Source organism: Eleutherodactylus coqui, chromosome 7, assembly GCF_035609145.1.
Source record: "Eleutherodactylus coqui strain aEleCoq1 chromosome 7, aEleCoq1.hap1, whole genome shotgun sequence".
Taxonomy (NCBI): domain Eukaryota; kingdom Metazoa; phylum Chordata; class Amphibia; order Anura; family Eleutherodactylidae; genus Eleutherodactylus; species Eleutherodactylus coqui.
Genome location: NC_089843.1, coordinates 178,604,332 through 178,624,044, shown reverse-complemented (window position 1 = coordinate 178,624,044; position 19,713 = coordinate 178,604,332). Strand labels below are relative to the sequence as shown.

The 19,713-nt window shown below is 39.2% G+C and overlaps 1 protein-coding gene across 1 annotated transcript in view; it reads left to right on the top strand.

Moving 5' to 3' along the window:
- The window catches only part of MMRN1 (multimerin 1), an 87,575-nt gene that overhangs the window by 33,604 nt on the left and 34,258 nt on the right, over window positions 1-19,713 (top strand). Inside the window, exon 2 of the mRNA XM_066574038.1 lies at window positions 17,351-17,470. Within this exon, the coding sequence (XP_066430135.1) occupies window positions 17,351-17,470 (120 nt within the window). The remainder of the gene's footprint in view (window positions 1-17,350; window positions 17,471-19,713) is intronic.

Here is a 19,713-nt window from a genome sequence, read left to right as displayed (position 1 = left end):
TTAGCGTCCAAATTTTACGTGCGGAATGTAATTTTCCCACTTTCCGGTGTCATAGAAACGGGAAATTTAGCACGAGCATTGATTATGTCATAAATAGGAAAAGCTAATGGGTCCCAACTCGATTATTCAATTCTAGCGCAAAAAAATTGGCGTCGAAATTTTACGTGCGGAATGTAATTTTCTCACTTTCCGGTGTCATAGAAACGTGAAATTTGGCACGAGCATTGACTATGTCATAAGTAGGAAAAGCTAATGGGTCCCAACTCCATTATTCAATTCTATGCGCAAAAGAATTAGCGTCCAAATTTTACGTGCGGAATGTAATTTTCTCACTTTCCGGTGTCATAGAAACGGGAAATTTGGCACAACCATTGATTATGTCATAAATAGGAAAAGCTAATGGGTCCCAACTTGATATTTCAATTCTATGCGCAAAAGATTTAGCGTCCAAATTTTACTTGCGGAATGTAATTTTCCCACTTTCCGGTGTCATAGAAACGGGAAATTTAGCACGAGCATTGATTATGTCATAAATAGGAAAAGCTAATGGGTCCCAACTCGATTATTCAATTCTAGCGCAAAAGAATTGGCGTTGAAATGTTACGTGCGGAATGTAATTTTCTCACTTTCCGGTGTCATAGAAACGTGAAATTTGGCACGAGCATTGATTATGTCATAAGTAGGAAAAGCTAATGGGTCCCAACTCGATTATTCAATTCTATGCGCAAAAGAATTAGCGTCCAAATTTTATGTGTGGAATGTAATTTTCTCACTTTCCGGTGTCATAGAAACGGGAAATTTGGCACGAGCATTGATTATGTCATAAATAGGAAAAGTTAATAGGTCCCAACTCCATTATTCAATTCTAGCGCAAAAGAATTGGCGTCGAAATTTTACGTGCGGAATGTAATTTTTTCACTTTCCGGTGTCATAGAAACAGGAAATTTGGCACGAGCATTAATTATGTCATAAATAGTAAAAGCTAATGGGTCCCAACTCCATTATTCAATTCTATGCGCAAAAGAATTAGCGTCCAAATTTTACGTACGGAATCTAATTTTCTCACTTTCCGGTGTCATAGAAACGGAAAATTTGGCACGAGCATTGATTATGTCATAAATAGGAAAAGCTAATGGGTCCAAACTCGATTATTCAATTCTATGCGCAAAAGAATTAGCGTCCAAATTTTACGTGCAGAATGTAATTTTCTCACTTTCCGGTGTCATAGAAACGGGAAATTTGGCACGAGCATTGATTATGTCATAAATAGGAAAAGCTAATGGGTCCCAACTCCATTATTCAATTCTATGTGCAAAAGAATTAGCGTCCAAATTTTACGTGCGGAATGTAATTTTCTCACTTTCCGGTGTCATAGAAGCGGGAAATTTGGCACGAGCATTGATTATGTCATAAATAGGAAAAGCTAATGGGTCCAAACTCGATTATTTAATTCTATGTGCAAAAGAATTAGCGTCCAAATTTTACGTGCGGAATGTAATTTTCTCACTTTCCGGTGTCATAGAAATGTGAAATTTGGCACGAGCATTGATTATGTCATAAATAGGGACAGCTAATGGGTCCCAACTCCATTATTCAATTCTATGCGCAAAAGAATTAACGTCCAAATTTTACGTACATAATCTAAATCTCTCACTTCCCAATGCCATAGAAACATGAAATTTGGCACAAGCATTGATTGTGTCATATATATGAAAAGTTAATGGGTCCCAACTCGATTATTCAATTCTAAGCGCAAAAGAATTAGTGTTCAAATTTTATGTACGTAATCTAATTCTCTCACTTCCTGATGTCATTTTATATGAAGGAAACGTCGCATGGTTACCTCCACGTGGTGTTTCTCGGGTAACGCAGAGAACTATGCAAAATGGTGAACATATGTTTTTCCTCAGTATCTCCAAAGTAACCACGACTTCATAAGATTTTCTGTGTGAACACCAGATAAACACCAGTACCGAATTAACTCGGGCGAAGCCGGGTATATCAGCTAGTCTATATATATAAAGCTGAAAGCCCTCACTGACTCACTGACTCACTGACTGACTCGCCAAAAGTTATCCAACTTCCCCATATCGTAGAAACATGAATTTTGGCACGAGCATAGATTATCTCCAAAATAGGAAAACTAATTGGGTCCCAACTCGATTATTCAATTCTAGCGCAAAAGAATTGGCGTCGAAATTTTACGTACATAATCTAAATCTGTCACTTCCCAATGCCTTAGAAACTTAAAATTTGGCACGGGCATTGATTATGACATAAATAGGAAAAGTTAATGGGTCCCAACTCGATTATTCAATTCTATGCGCAAAAGAATTAGCGTCCAAATTTTACGTACGGAATCTAATTTTCTCATTTTCCGGTGTCATAGAAATGGGAAATTTGGCACGAGCATTGATTATGTCATAAATAGGAAAAGTTCATAGGTCCCAACTCCATTATTCAATTCTATGCACAAAGAATTGGCGGCAAAATTTTACGTGCGGAATGTAATTTTTTCACTTTCCGGTGTCATAGAAACAGGAAATTTGGCACGAGCATTGATTATGTCATAAATAAGAAAAGCTAATGGGTCCCAACTCCATTATTCAATTGTATGCGCAAAAGAATTAGCGTGCAAATTTTACGTACGGAATGTAATTTCCTCCCTTTCCGGTGTCATAGAAACGGGAAATTTGGCAGGAGCATTGATTATGTCATAAATAAGAAAAGCTAACGGGTCCCAACTCCATTATTCAATTCTATGCGCAAAAGAATTAGCGTCCAAATTTTACGTACGGAATGTAATTTTTTCACTTTCCGGTGTCATAGAAACGGGAAATTTGGCACGAGCATTGATTATGTCATACATAGGAAAAGCTAATGGGTCCCAACTCCATTATTCAATTTTATGCGCAAAAGTATTAGCGTCCAAATTTTACGTGCGGAATGTAATTTTTTAGCTTTCCGGTGTCATAGAAACGTGAAATTTGGCACGAGCATTGATTATGTCATATATAGGAAAAGCTAATGAGTCCCAACTCCATTATTCATTTCTAGCGCAAAAGAATTGGCGTCGAAAATTTACGTACGGTATGTAATTTTTTCACTTTCCGGTGTCATAGAAACGGGAAATTTGGCACGAGCATTGATTATGTCATAAATAGGAAAAGCTAATGGGTCCCAACTCAATTATTCAATTCTATGCGCAAAAGAATTAGCGACCAAATTTTACGTACGGAATGTAATTTCTTCACTTTCCGGTGTAATAGAAACAGGAAATTTGGCACGAGCATTGATTATGTCATAAATAGGAAAAACTAATGGGTCCCAACTCCATTATTCAATTCTATGCGCAAAAGAATTAGCGTCCAAATTTTACGTGCGGAATGTAATTTTTTCACTTTCTGGTGTCATAGAAACGGGAAATTTGGCACGAGCATTGATTATGTCATAAATAGGAAAAGCTAATGGGTCCCAACTCGACTATTCAATTCTATGCGCAAAAGAATTAGCGTCGAAATTTTACGTGCGGAATGTAATTTTCTCACTTTCCGGTGTCATAGAAACGGGACATTTGGCACGAGCATTGATTATGTCATAAATAGGAAAAGCTAATGGGTCCCAACTCCTTTATTCAATTGTATGCGCAAAAGAATTAGCGTCCAAATTTTACGTGCGTAATGTAATTTCTTCACTTTCCGGTGTCATAGAAACGGGAAATTTGGCACGAGCATTGATTATGTCATAAATAGGAAAAGCTAATGGGTCTCAACTCCATTATTCAATTCTATGCGCAAAAGAATTAGCGTCCAAATTTTACGTGCGGAATGTAATTTTCTCACTTTCCGGTGTCAAAGAAACGGGAAATTTGGCACGAGCATTGATTATGTCATAAATATGAAAAGCTAATGGGTCCCAACTCCATTATTCAATTCTATGCGCAAAAGAATTAGCGTCCAAATTTTACATACATAATCTAAATCTCTCACTTCCCAATGTCATGGAAACATGAAATTTGGCACAAGCATTGATTGTGTCATAAATATGAAAAGTTAATGGGTCCCAACTCGATTATTCAATTCTAAGCGCAAAAGAATTAGTGTCCAAATTTTATGTATGTAATCTAATTCTCTCACTTCCTGATGTCATTTTATAAAAAGGAAGCGTTGCATGGTTACCTCCACGTGGTGTTTTCTGGGTAACGCAGAGAACTTTGCAAAATGGTGAACATATCTTTTTCCTCAGTATCTCTAAAGTAACCACGACTTCATAAGATTTTCCATGTGAACACCAGATAAACACCAGTACCAAATTAACTCGGGCGAAGCCGGGTATATCAGCTAGCCTATATATATAAAGCCATCACTGACTCATTCACTCACTCACTCACTCACTCACTGACTGACTGACTCGCCAAAAGTTCTCCAACTTCCCGATGTCGTAGAAACATGAAATTTGGCACAAGCATAGATTATGTCCAAAATAGGAAAAGTAATTGGGTCCCAACTCGATTATTCAATTCTAGCGCAAAAGAATTGGCATCGAAATTTTGCGTACGGAATCTAAATCTCTCACTTCCCAATGTCATAGAAACTTAAAATTTGGCACGGGCATTGAATATGTCATAAATAGGAAAAGCTAATAGGTCCCAATTCGATTATTCAATTCTATGCGCAAAAGAATTAGCGTCCAAATTTTACGTACGGAATCTAATTTTCTCACTTTCCTGTGTCATAGAAACGTAAAATTTGGCACAAGCATTGATTATGTCATAAATAGGAAAAGCTAATGGGTCCCAATGCGATTATTCAATTCTAGCGCAAAAGAATTGGCATCGAAATTTTACGTGCGGAATGTAATTTTTTCACTTTCCGGTGTCATAGAAACGTGAATTTTGGCATGAGCATTGATTATGTCATAAATAGGAAACGCTAATGGGTCCCAACTCCATTATTCAATTCTATGCGCAAAAGAATTAGCGTCCAAATTTTACGTGTGGAATCTAATTTTCTCACTTTCTGGTGTCATAGAAACGTGAAATTTGGCATGAGCATTGATTATGTCATAAACAGAAAAATCTAATGTGTCCCAACTCGGTTATTCAATTCTATGCGCAAAAGAATTAGCGTCCAAATTTTACATGCGGAATGTAATTTTCTCACTTTCCGGTGTCATAGAAACGGGAAATTTGGCACGAGCATTGATTATGTCATAAATAGGAAAAGCTAATGGGTCCCAACTCCATTATTCAATTCTATGCGCAAAAGAATTAGCGTCCAAATTTTACGTACAAAATCTAAATCTCTCACTTCCCAATGTGATAGAAAGATGAAATTTGGCACGAGCATTGATTGTGTCATAAATATGAAAAGTTAATGGGTCCCAACTCGATTATTCAATTCTAGCGCAAAATAATTGGTGTCGAAATCTTACGTGCGGAATGTAATTTTTTCACTTTCTGGTGTCATAGAAACGTGAAATTTGGCACGAGCATTGATTATGTCATAAATAGGAAAAGCTAATGGGTCCCAACTCGATTATTCAACTCTAGCGCAAAAGAATTTGCGTCGAAATTTTACGTGCGGTATTTAATTTTTTCACTTACCGGTGTCATAGAAACGTGAAATTTGGCATGAGCATTGATTATGTCATAAATAGAAAAATCTAATGGGTCCCAACTCGATTATTCAATTCTATGCGCAAAAGAATTAGCGTCCAAATTTTACGTGCGGAATGTAATTTTCTTACTTTCCGGTGTCATAGAAACGTAAAATTTGGCAAGAGCATTGATTAGGTCATAAATAGGAAAATCGAATGGGTCCCAACTCCATTATTCAATTCTATGCGCAAAAGAATTAGCGTCCAAATTTTACGTGCGGAATGTAATTTTTTCACTTTCCGGTGTCATAGAAACGGGAAATTTGGCACGAGCATTGATTATGTCATAAATATGAAAAGCTAATGGGTCCCAACTCCATTATTTATTTCTATGCGCAAAAGAATTAGGCTCGGAATTTTACGTGCGGAATGTAATTTTCTCACTTTCCGGTGTCATAGAAATGTGAAATTTGGTACGAGCATTGATTATGTCATAAATAGGAAAAGCTAATGGGTCCCAACTCCATTATTCAATTCTATGCGCAAAAGAATTGGCGTCCAAATTTTACGTACATAATCTAAATCTCTCACTTCCCAATGTGATAGAAAGATGAAATTTGGCACGAGCATTGATTGTGTCATAAATATGAAAAGTTAATGGGTCCCAACTCGATTATTCAATTCTAGCGCAAAAGAATTGGCGTCGAAATTTTACGTGCGGAATGTAATTTTTTCACTTTCTGGTGTCATAGAAACGGGAAATTTGGCACGAGCATTGATTATGTCATAAATAGGAAAAGCTAATGAGTCCCAACTCGATTATTCAATTCTAGCGCAAAAGAATTGGCGTCGAAATTTTACGTGCGGAATGTAATTTTTTCACTTTCCGGTGTCATAGAAACGTGAAATTTGGCATAAGTATTGATTATGTCATAAATAGGAAACGCTAATGGGTCCCAACTCCATTATTCAATTCTATGCGCAAAAGAATTAGCGTCCAAATTTTACGTGTGGAATCTAATTTTCTCACTTTCTGGTGTCATAGAAACGTGAAATTTGGCATGAGCATTGATTATGTCATAAACAGAAAAATCTAATGTGTCCCAACTCGGTTATTCAATTCTATGCGCAAAAGAATTAGCGTCCAAATTTTACATGCGGAATGTAATTTTCTCACTTTCCGGTGTCATAGAAACGGGAAATTTGGCACGAGCATTGATTATGTCATAAATAGGAAAAGCTAATGGGTCCCAACTCCATTATTCAATTCTATGCGCAAAAGAATTAGCGTCCAAATTTTACGTACAAAATCTAAATCTCTCACTTCCCAATGTGATAGAAAGATGAAATTTGGCACGAGCATTGATTGTGTCATAAATATGAAAAGTTAATGGGTCCCAACTCGATTATTCAATTCTAGCGCAAAATAATTGGTGTCGAAATCTTACGTGCGGAATGTAATTTTTTCACTTTCTGGTGTCATAGAAACGGGAAATTTGGCACGAGCATTGATTATGTCATAAATAGGAAAAGCTAATGGGTCCCAACTCGATTATTCAACTCTAGCGCAAAAGAATTTGCGTCGAAATTTTACGTGCGGTATTTAATTTTTTCACTTACCGGTGTCATAGAAACGTGAAATTTGGCATGAGCATTGATTATGTCATAAATAGAAAAATCTAATGGGTCCCAACTCGATTATTCAATTCTATGCGCAAAAGAATTAGCGTCCAAATTTTACGTGCGGAATGTAATTTTCTTACTTTCCGGTGTCATAGAAACGTAAAATTTGGCAAGAGCATTGATTAGGTCATAAATAGGAAAATCGAATGGGTCCCAACTCCATTATTCAATTCTATGCGCAAAAGAATTAGCGTCCAAATTTTACGTGCGGAATGTAATTTTCTCACTTTCCGGTGTCATAGAAACGGGAAATTTGGCACGAGCATTGATTATGTCATAAATAGGAAAAGCTAATGGGTCCCAACTCCATTATTTATTTCTATGCGCAAAAGAATTAGGCTCGGAATTTTACGTGCGGAATGTAATTTTCTCACTTTCCGGTGTCATAGAAATGTGAAATTTGGCACGAGCATTGATTATGTCATAAATAGGAAAAGCTAATGGGTCCCAACTCCATTATTCAATTCTATGCGCAAAAGAATTAGCGTCCAAATTTTACGTACATAATCTAAATCTCTCACTTCCCAATGTGATAGAAAGATGAAATTTGGCACGAGCATTGATTGTGTCATAAATATGAAAAGTTAATGGGTCCCAACTCGATTATTCAATTCTAGCGCAAAAAAATTGGCGTCGAAATTTTACGTGCGGAATGTAATTTTTTCACTTTCTGGTGTCATAGAAACGGGAAATTTGGCACGAGCATTGATTATGTCATAAATAGGAAAAGCTAATGAGTCCCAACTCGATTATTCAATTCTAGCGCAAAAGAATTGGCGTCGAAATTTTACGTGCGGAATGTAATTTTTTCACTTTCCGGTGTCATAGAAACGTGAAATTTGGCATAAGTATTGATTATGTCATAAATAGGAAAAGCTAATGGGTCCCAACTCCATTATTCAATTCTATGCGCAAAAGAATTAGCGTCCACATTTTACGTGTTGAATCTAATTTTCTCACTTTCCGGTGTCATAGAAACGGGAAACTTGGCATGAGCATTGATTATGTCATAAATAGAAAATTCTAATGGGTCCCAACTCGATTATTCAATTCTATGCGCAAAAGAATTAGCGTCCAGATTTTACGTGCGGAATGTAATTTTCTCACTTTCCGGTGTCATAGAAACGTGAAATTTGGCGCGAGCATTGACTATGTCATAAATAGGAAAAGCTAATGGGTCCCAACTCCATTATTCAATTCTATGCGCAAAAGAATTAGCGTCCAAATTTTACATACATAATCTAAATCTCTCACTTCCCAATGTGATAGAAAGATGAAATTTGGCACGAGCATTGATTGTGTCATAAATAGGAAAAGCTAATGGGTCCCAACTCCATTATTCAATTCTATGCACAAAAGAATTGGCGTCGAAATTTTACGTGCGGAATGTAATTTTCTTACTTTCCGGTGTCATAGAAACGTGAAATTTGGCAAGAGCATTGATTAGGTCATAAATAGGAAAATCTAATGGGTCCCAACTCCATTATTCAATTCTATGCGCAAAAGAATTAGCGTCCAAATTTTACGTGCGGAATGTAATTTTCTCACTTTCCGGTGTCATAGAAACGTGAAATTTGGCACGAGCATTGATTATGTCATAAATAGGAAAAGCTAATGGGTCCCAACTCCATTATTCAATTCTATGCGCAAAAGAATTAGGTTCGGAATTTTACGTGCGGAATGTAATTTTCTCACTTTCCGGTGTCATAGAAACGTGAAATTTGGCACGAGCATTGATTATGTCATAAATAGGAAAAGCTAATGGGTCCCAACTCCATTATTCAATTCTATGCGCAAAATAATTAGCGTTCAAATTTTACGTACATAATCTAAATCTCTCACTTTCCGGTGTCATATAAACGGGAAATTTGGCACAAGCATTGATTGTGTCATAAATATGAAAAGTTAATGGGTTCCAACTCGATTTTTCCATTTTAAGTGCAAAAGAATTAGTGTCCAAATTTTATGTACGTAATCTAATTCTCTCACTTCCTGATGTCATTTTATATAAAGAAACGTCGCATGGTTGCCTCCACGTGGTGTTTCCTGGGTAACGCAGAGAACTATGCCAAATGGTGAACATATGTTTTTCGTCAGTATCTCTAAAGTAACCATGACTTCATAAGATTTTCCGTGTGAACACCAGATAAACACCAGTACCAAATTAACTCGGGTGAAGTCGGGTATATCAGCTAGTAGATAATAAATGCAAGGCATTAGTTAGATTTTGGCCAAGATACATCAGCTTACTAACCACGTCAAGGTTCCTTGCTTGTAGTGAGTCCCTATACTACTATAAATACATCACAGGAGGGGAAATATAAAAACAAAATAACAATCACAAAAAAATTATGGCGTTATTAATAGGTTGCTGGTCTGCATGGTGCACTACATGTATCAGAAGGTCTACCACCCCGCTCTATATTAAGAGGCTGTGTGAGTGACTGTTTCATCGGTGTTCCTCCCAGGTGTAATTAGCTCCCTCATTTGGTAGTCTGCTACCTGCACATTGAGGGGATGCAGCTATCTGCCCTACTTAGTCAATAAGTATATGGCCATTTTCTGTGATTGTCACTATGGGAGTCACTATTACTACTGAGGTTAATATAGGGGTCACTATTACTACTGCACTATTACTAAAGCATTTGACACCGTGCCGCATAATAGGCTGATATATAAAATGAGGCAGCTTGGATTGGGTGAAAACGTGTGTATCTGGGTAAAGAATTGGCTCAGAGATAGAAAGCAGAGGGTGGTAATAAATGGTTTATACTCTGATTGGGCCACCGTCGCTAGTGGGGTGCCACAGGGTTCAGTATTAGGCCCCATTCTGTTTAATATATTTACCAACGACCTGATAGAGGGACTGCACAGTAAAATATTAATATTTGCAGATGATACAAAACTACCGTATATTCCGGCGCATAAGACAACCTTTTAACCCCGAAAAATCTGCTCTGCAGTTGGGGGTCGTCTTATACGCCAGCTATACAAAAAAAAACAAGTGTCAAAATAAAATAAAAAAACAGTGCTCACCTCCCCCAGCATTCTGCGGCGCTGCTGCAGGCTGTCGCTCCCTCCTCGTCCTCGACAGAACATTGCTTTCTGGAAGCAGGGCTTGAAATCCCAGCCTCCAGAAAGCTAATGCTGTAATTGGCTAACTCACGCGGCGTCAGCCAATCGCAGCCATTCAACATTGAATGGCTGTGATTGGCTGACGCCACGTGAGTTAGCCAATCACAGCCATTCAATGATGTCATTGAATGGCTGTGATTGGCGGACGCCGCATAAGTTAGCCAATCACAGCATTAGCTTTCTGGAGGCGGGGATTTCAAGCCCCACATCCAGAAAGCAATGCTCTGTCAGGGACAAGGAGGGAGCGACAGCCTGCAGCAGCGCAGCAGAACGCCGGGGGAGGTGAGTACTGCTTTTTTTTTACACTGTATTCCAGGCGTATAAGGCGACAGTTGGGGGGGGGTCGTCTTATCCCCCCCGTCGCCTTATACGCCGGAATATACGGTATAAGGCCTTAGTCAGACGGGCGTTTTTTCGCACGATTTGCGGATCGTATGACGGATGCGCATGCGCAAATCGCGTGACCGGGGGCGAAAAATCGCGGGAAAAATCTGCACCTAGCCGCGTTAATCGTCGCAGTAAAACGCCCGTCTGACCGGAGAAAAATCGCCGTGCGCATCAAAATGCGCATGAAACTTAGACTGGCCGGCGAAAAAAACGCAGCTAGCTGCAGTAAATGATTTTGGTGCGCACATAAAACGCCGAACGCAGATAGGCGCGATCTGCGAATCGTCGTGTCCTATAATTTATCGCATATCCGCATAAAAAGCGGACATGTGACCGATACCACAGCGAACCATTGGTTCTATATATGCGCGAATCGCATGCTCATGCGCAAATCGCGCATAAAAACGCCCGTCTGACTAAGGCCTAAAAGACAATTAATACAAAGGAGGACAATCTGTGGCTACAAAAGGACCTAGATAAGCTGGGGGCTTGGGCAGAAAAATGGCAAATGAAGTTCAATGTTGATAAATGTAAGGTTATGCACATGGGCAGGAGAAATAGATGTCACCAATATACACTGAATGGGGTACTGCTAGGGAAAAGTGAGATGGATAAAGGCCTGGAGGTACTAGTGGATTGTAAATTAAACTGGTGTAACCAAAGCCAGTCAGCTGCTGCAAAAGCTAATAAAGTCTTGGGGTGTATTAAAAGGGGTATAGGGGCAAAGGATGAGAACATTACTCTTCCACTATATAAGGCACTCGTCAGGCTCCACATAGAATACTGTGTAAAGTTCTGGACATCAGTGCTCAGGAAGGATGTTGTAGTGCTTGAGGGGGTTCAAAGAAGGGCAACTAAACTGATAAATGGAATGAGAGGACTAGAATATCCAGAGAGGCTATCAAAATTAGGATTATTCACCCTGGAAAAAAGACGGCTAAGGGGCGATCAAATAACTATGTATAAATACATGAGGGGACAATACAAGGATCTCTACCATGATTTGTTTATACCCAGGACTGCATCGGTAACAAGAGGGCATCTGCTACGTCTAGAAGAAAGCTGGTTTCATCACCAACACAGAAACACAGAAGGGTGTTCTTTACTGTAAGAGCAGTTAGACTGTTGAACTCTCTGCCTGAGGATGTGGTGATGGCAAAATCCATAGAGGAATTTAAGAGGGGACTAGATGCCTTTCTAGAGCGGAAGGATATTACAGGACATAGACATTAGGTGATCAGTGGGTCTTACAGGAACTATCAAAGGTTGATCCAGGGATTATTCTGATTGCTACTATGGAGTCTGGAAGGAATTTTCCCCCAAATGGGCTAACTGGCTTCTGCCTCTTGGGGTTTTTGCCTTCCTCTGAATCAACTAGAGGGTGGAAATAGGCTGAACTAGATGGGTATTGTCTTTATTCAGCCTAACATACTATGTTACTGAGGCCACTGTGGGCTCACTATTACTAATAAAGCCACTATGGGGGTTACTATTACTACTAGGCCCATATAAGGCACACTATTACTACTGAGGCCACTGTGGGGTATTCTAATACTACTGGGGCTAATATAAGGGTCACTGTTACTACTGGGGCCACTGTGGGGGACAATATTACTACTGGGGTCACTGTGGGGGACACTATTACTCCTGGGGTTACTGTGGGGGACACTATTACTACTGGGGCTGATATAGGGGACACTGTTAATACTGAAGCCACTATAGGAGTCACTATTACTACTGGTGCCAATATAGGGGACACTATTACTACTGAGGCCACTGTGGGGGACACTATTACTAGTGGAGTCACTGTAGGGGGACACTATTACTACTGGGGCTGATATAGGGGACACTATAACTATTGAGGCCATGCCACTCTGCACATAACAAAACACCTCAAGCTTACTTAGGGTATGTTTACACATATCAGAAATGCTGTGAAATGTTTGCAGCAGAAACTTTTGCTGCAAAATCTGCAGCATTTCTGCATCCTAAAACAGTCAAAATCCATTGGTGAAGATTTTGACCAGAAATCAGCCACGTGATCGCAGCTGATTTCATACTATGCGGCACACCCCATGACCTCCTCCGAAGGCTTCCTGCAGTCAGCGTTCCCCTGGCCCTATGGCTATATGAACTGTTATACTGCAGTCATATGCAGTACTTCTTGGCATGTAAAGACAGACCAGCAGGTCCCCGTTGGAGCGTTAGTGCTGGAGAGGAGGAGACGTAACCACTGAGGAATGCATTATGTGTAGAGATGAGCGAGCGTACTCGGTTCGGGTGTTTTTGCACTCAAGCACCGCTTTTTCCGAGTAACCGAGTAAAAGATTCGGGGGGGCGCCGGGGGTGAGCGAGGGGTTGCAGAGGGGAGTGGGGGGTGGAGAGAGCCCCCCCCCTGTTCCCCACTGCTACCCACCGCTCCACCACGCCGCCCCCCCCGCCCCCTGGTGCCCCCCAAATCTTTTTGTCCGAGTAGTCAGTTACTCGGAAAAAGCGGTGCTCGAGTGCAAAAACACCCGAACCGAGTACGCTCGCTCATCTCTAATTATGTGTTGATTTATTATATTCTGCAGCCAGTTATCTTTAAGCTCTTGGACGAGCCCTTTAAAGCTGTCATTTTTCATATTACCGTTCTTACATACTTCTAATTCCTGATATGCTCCCTGTGATGATACAGTTTGACCTGCAGTGCATGGAGCACTTATTCTTAAAGCCATTTAACAGGTTAAAACAAAACTGATTTTCTCAGTTGACTCTCCTTGTCAGCAGCACGAGGCAGTAGAATGTCACTGAAATAATGGGATCAGATGCCATCAGGACAAAACTAGTAAACCTTTCTCAAAGGTTCTGATTGCATAGACCCCTATTACAGCTGTGTAAAGTGTGAGCCCTACCTGCAGTACTCAATAATGTAATTATTGTCGGTGCCTCAGACATTGCCACAGGTGTTCTTACTATAGGATATCCTGAAAACATGAACTGTTGGTGGTCCCTGAGGACTGGAGTTAGGGAATACTTTTCTGGGTGCTTGATTTTTTTTGACAATGAGTTGTAGGCATTCAAGCTGCAGAAAGAAGAGGTAACAACTGTGGTTGTAGCAGGAAGCATGATAAAAGTGTCAGTTCCTGCCACACTCACGGGGAAATTGACAGTGCAGCAGAGCTGAAAGGGCTGCAGCCTGAGGTCCATTATGGACCAGTGGAGGCTGCTAGCCTGACAGGGAGAATGACCTCAGACTCTCACCCTGATAAATAAACAAATAAACTCTGTCTTGTGCTGTACACATGTTTGCTGTGATGTGGAAATAAAAGACTAGGGAATCCAGATATTTCCTAAAGATATGGTCTCAAGGTGAAGTTCTTGAGGTGTTACTATCTTGTGGAGAAAGACTGCGATCCTGTAGGCGAGTGGCCCCAACTTGCCATAGAGTGTGTGTGTGTATGTGTGTGTGTATATATATATATATATATATATATATATATATATATATATATATACATATACACTATACTTCTCCTCCTTGCATTTCTCTAGCCTACCACCTGGTAGTAGGAGGTTGAGTACTTTGATAAAACATTTTAGCAAATAATAATAAAACAAATACACAAATAACAGGTGTACATAGTATTACAACAGCCCCATTGAAATGAATAGAGCGTATGTAATGGGAAAACACCTTTAATGGCACTGCTACCGATCCCAGTGCTTGCTTATGTTGGGAAACTGTAGACATTAAAACACTGGTCAATTATTGGCCTAAAATTGTCAGTTTATTAATTAAACTTTGATGAAACTCCTTCTAAGCACTGTCTTCTGGGTTCTAAAAGATAAAACAATATTGCCTGTTAACTTCTGTTTCAAGATAAAAAATAACTATCTGCAGTCTTGAACTCTGAGATTAGACTTGAGTTCTGTGTGGCAGGTGCGCTGAAGACAAAGAACTGCCTGCTTTTCCATTGATCTCGGATGTGGCAGTAACATGATTTGTTAATAATGAATGTAATGATACAGTCTACCAAAAGATAAGACAGTATACCAAATTAGAGTGAAATCATTATACCAGGAGATTTGATGATGCCCTCCTAAATAATTTAACAGTTTTAATGGAATTAATTTTACAAAGCCTTGGGGTATCTTCCTATTAGAAATCACTCATATGAAGAAAATGACTTTCAAAGTTTCAGGCGAAATTGTTTTCTGTTTCATTTTTCTAGTTGTCATAAAAAAGATTATATTGGTTTATTTATTTATTTTATTTTCACCTCTACCTCCATTTCTAAACCCTCCGCAGAGATACATTATTGTATATACTGCTTATTTTTATATTTTTGTCATTAATGAAGGTCAGTAATCGTTCTATTAAAATGTAATTGAAGTAATATACATAATAGTAAATGCAGAGTTATTGGAGTATGAAAAACGATTCTTTTATTGAATCTTAGACCTAAATGAAGAGACAACTGAGGCGTCCCTTTAGAAATATGTTTTTATTAAACGCATTAGACAGAACATATGTATGTATTGTAAAGTACACTTTCTGCAAGTCCTTTACTATATTGATTTTTTTGTGTATGAAAAGTATCTACAGCCATGCAGAAAGGTGCATATCTATAGAGAGTGCAGCCGTGGTACTCATACCTGGTAGCTGGAGGATGGAGGGCCTAGAAGGTACAGAAGAAGACCAGAAATATAAATAAGATGTTGAGCATCCTGTTACAGAGTTAGGCCGGCTTCACATGAGCTCATGTGTAATTGCACGCGACTAAGTGCTGCTTTTTTGCGGAATGAATGAGGCATTTTTATGCTTTAATTGGTGTATTTTTATGTACTTTTTGCACCCTTAAGGCATGCTCATTAGTGCGTGGCAAACAAAGACACAACGATTGAAATGGCTAATTAGTCTTAGTGACTTCTAGAGTTATTCTCTTCCAGTGGAATTACGCAGTTTGAAGCCGGTCTTAGGCATATTTGTCTTGGGCCAGCTTCACACCGGTGTATTAGCGTGCGCAATACACAGAGAATAGTACGCATTGATTTCAATGGGTTCATTCACATTTCTGTACTTTGCACACATATTTTGGTCATGCAAAAAAACAAACCAACATGCTCTATTTTTGTGCGTATTTGTGCACCAGAGGGCCCCATAGAAGTCAATGGCGGATGTGTGCACAAAATGCAAGGAGGTGTGTGAAACATTGTGTAATTCTACTGGAAAAAGAACACTTCTGGAACTCATTAAGACTAATTAGCTATTTCAATCAGTGCATCTTTGTTTGCCTTGTGCAAATAAATAACCCTTGCTGCCGCAAAAAGTACAGTACAATACACCAGTGTGCACTCAAAAAAGCATTGTTCCTTCCACAAATATGCAGTGCTGAATGGCGTGCAGATAGGCATAGACTCATGTGACGGGGGACTTAGCCTGAGATCATTATGTAGCATTGCAACATCGCCCTGCCTTTGTGCACAATGGGGTCCCAGTTGTGAGAACTTGCACAGTAACTACATTGAGTTCGATGCAAGTGCAATGTGCTAGACAGTGAACTTTGCTGGTGCGACCCCAGTTATAGCCAAAGTCGCTGTGTAGTCCTAGCCTAATAGATAGTTGTCCTACTTCAGCCAGGCATTTCATCCACCGGTGCATTAGAGTAAGATGACACATACTTCTTAGGAAATTGGGTGCATCTTTGGCAGTACACCAGAAAAAGAAATCTACTGCATCCACCATAAGAGCTGGCACAGGTTTGCACTATTATGTATGCCAATTTTTTCCATAAATTATAGTAAATCTGGCAGGCTGTAGATATCCCACCTCTTATGCTAAACTCCACCCACTTTTTGAAAAGTGACAGTTAGAAGTGAATTAAAAAGGAATGGAAAATATAAAGGAAGGACTAAGGCTAGGACTTTGTCCACAACTGGTTTCCGGGATCAAAGATTACTGCATAGCCCTTGTCAATAGGGTCACGGTGTGACTCACAAATAGTCGAGACAGGGACTGCGGCAAGCAGATAACAAAAAAATTCAACCCCTATTCTGCCAGAAGTTGCTGTGTTGCCCTAGCTTTATACTTCTCCTTCCTGCTGCATACACTTCTACATCAAAAACTGCGGGGCATACAAAAAAATGACACCTTTGAGCCTCTCTCACACATTCGTTTTTTATCACGATTACCGCAGCGTTTTGAATGCTGTAGTAATCTCAGTACAATGTTCCCATTGATTTCGATGGGATCTCGCAGACATGCGTTTTGTAGTGCCATGATTTTCGAGCGCTGCCTGCTCTATGTTACCGCGATTAACGCACCTCATCACCCATCACTGGGATCGGTCGTGTTAAAAACCGCTGCCGAATGCAGTTATCTGCATCCTAAAATGGCGGTAAAATCGTGGTGTTTTGCTGACCTTGTGTGTGAGCATGGCCTTAGTTTTAGCAAAAGTGGTATTTAGCCTGGATTTAGACTTAAAATGAAACAAATGCATACATATTAGTAAATAAATTCTTATGCTGTTTGCTTATATATTTACTTCTGTTAATTTTGTCACAGAAATTGGTGCGCCTATGTCCATACACGACTCTCACCCACCGTTGTAATGGAAAATATGGAAACTTACGTATCTAGTGGATCAAACCCCTGTGCCTGGAACATGGGAGGCTGTTCCTTGAGGTATGTGCGCAATATCTAGAAGCACTACATCATATGTGATTATTGTGTATATTGACTTTGTATTCTATAAAACTGTATTAAAGTTTGTAGATAAGAGAGGCTCAAATCTGTGCTGTAAGGTGAAAATCTTTTGGTGTGAGTAATCCTTCCGCAAAGGTGAAGTAGTCATTGATAATGGAAATAGAACTCCTGAGTTATTTATTCAGAGCGATGGAATTTGGGGACAGTTTTCCTACAAGCACAGTGGCAGAGATTCTGAGTAATGAACACATCAGAGCCCTGATAGCTATTTCTCTGCTTGTGCAGAATATATTAAAAGGATGAACAAATTACTCAATATCACATTTGTAGCAATTAATAAAAATGTAAAATTCACCCTGGATCTTTTGATATTAGAAAGTAGGCATATTCACAGTAATTAACACTGTCTTGATTGAAGTTGTAAGTTTTAACAGCCAAGTGCATGATGTCCTAGGGTGCTTTCACTCAAACATAGTAACCTATAAGTCTGTAAGGCTGAAAAAAGACATATGTCCATCTACTACATCTTATTATCCTGCAATGTTGATCCAGAGGAAGGTAAAAAAAAAAACATGAGATAAAAACCAATTTTCCTCATTTTAGAGTGAAAAAAATTCCCCCCTGACTCTAAAATAGATATAAATGACTCTCTTCTATAAAGTCACCAGATTTTAAGACACTCACGCTTAAAACAACCACACTTTAAATCAACCACCCCCGTAAACGTCTACACTCGCTTATTTGTTTGATTTAAGGGTATATTCAGATGACAGAATCACTAAAGAATTTTCCAGAAGGAATTCTGCCTATTAGCCCTGTCAGTAGGCAAAAGCCATGTGCGGAAAATCTCGTTTCTGTGACTTTCCACATGCCACTCCTTGACGGGGAAATACAGGTTGACAGGACAAAATTTGTATGCAGATCCGCGACAAAAAAACATGGCTTTTTGAGGAAGAATTCATCTACCATGATTCTGCTGTCGGAACATATCCTAAGTATCTCTCAGCAGTAGTAACTCCTCCAATGAATCCTCTATTTGGAAAGGACCCACGAAGTTCCACAGATGCAATTTATCACACCTTAATTAGGTAACTCCACCTTAATTAATCACCTGTGCATTGAATACTCTGCCAACTATATGTGTCTTTAAAGGTAGCAATGTAATTCCCCAATATACCACCTCAGCAGAATGTGTTAACCTCTAGCAAAGACAAATATAACTACAATGTATAAGCTATAAGACCCCTGTGACTTGATATAAAATACAAACTAAAAAAATACAAATTAAAATTCTACCCAAATGCCCACTTAAAACAATATACTTTAAATGAACCACACTCACAAGCTCCCACAGCTCTCAGCAGCAGTAACTCCTCCAATGAATCCTCTGCTTGGAAAGGGAATTCTCTGCTTGGAAAGTTTTTCTTTCTAATGCTGAAGTTTTTGTGGCAGTTTTCTAATTAAAGTCAGAATTGGGTTCTAAAGATATGCGAAATGTCACTGGACTGGCATTTTAAAAAAATGTGTGTAAAACAACACTTAGATCTATTGTATACTGCATTGACTCTGCCGCAAGTTTTGAATGCATATTTTTAAAATGGTATACTGGGTTAAAGTTTTGTTAGCAAAAAAAGCCAAGATGGATATATTTTATGCAAGTTTATAAAAAATATGCCAAACATGTTTACTACCATATGCCAAAGTATGGAAGATATGTTATGTGGGGTTGTCCTTTAGGAAAGAAGGTGGCACTATATTTGTTTATTGTAGAACATTTCAGAACAGTAAATAATACATTCCAATGGTGTTACTTACAAGGTGTTTTTTATAGATTCACAGAAGCCACCCCCAATGAGTGAATTAGCTCACATTGCTAAATATTGCCACTTCCATTGTTTATGAGTTATCTCCTTCCACATTTTATGTTCTATCCTCCATGGCTCCACCATTCCCATCTCAAGCCTCACTATCTACAGCCCTGTTCTCATTGCCTGTACTTGTCATCAACAGTACTAGTTTACATCTATGTGGGCCCTGTCTCCCAGGGATTCTATCCACTGATACCCTATTTCCAATTACTCCATTCAGTCTACTGAGTCACATAAGTCAACCCACCAGGCCATACCAGAACACACAGGTAACTAGGCATTAACTACATTTCCTTAGTAGCCCTGAAAGACTGACTAGACCCAGCTGTGGCCTCTCCTAGGTTTGAGCATAAC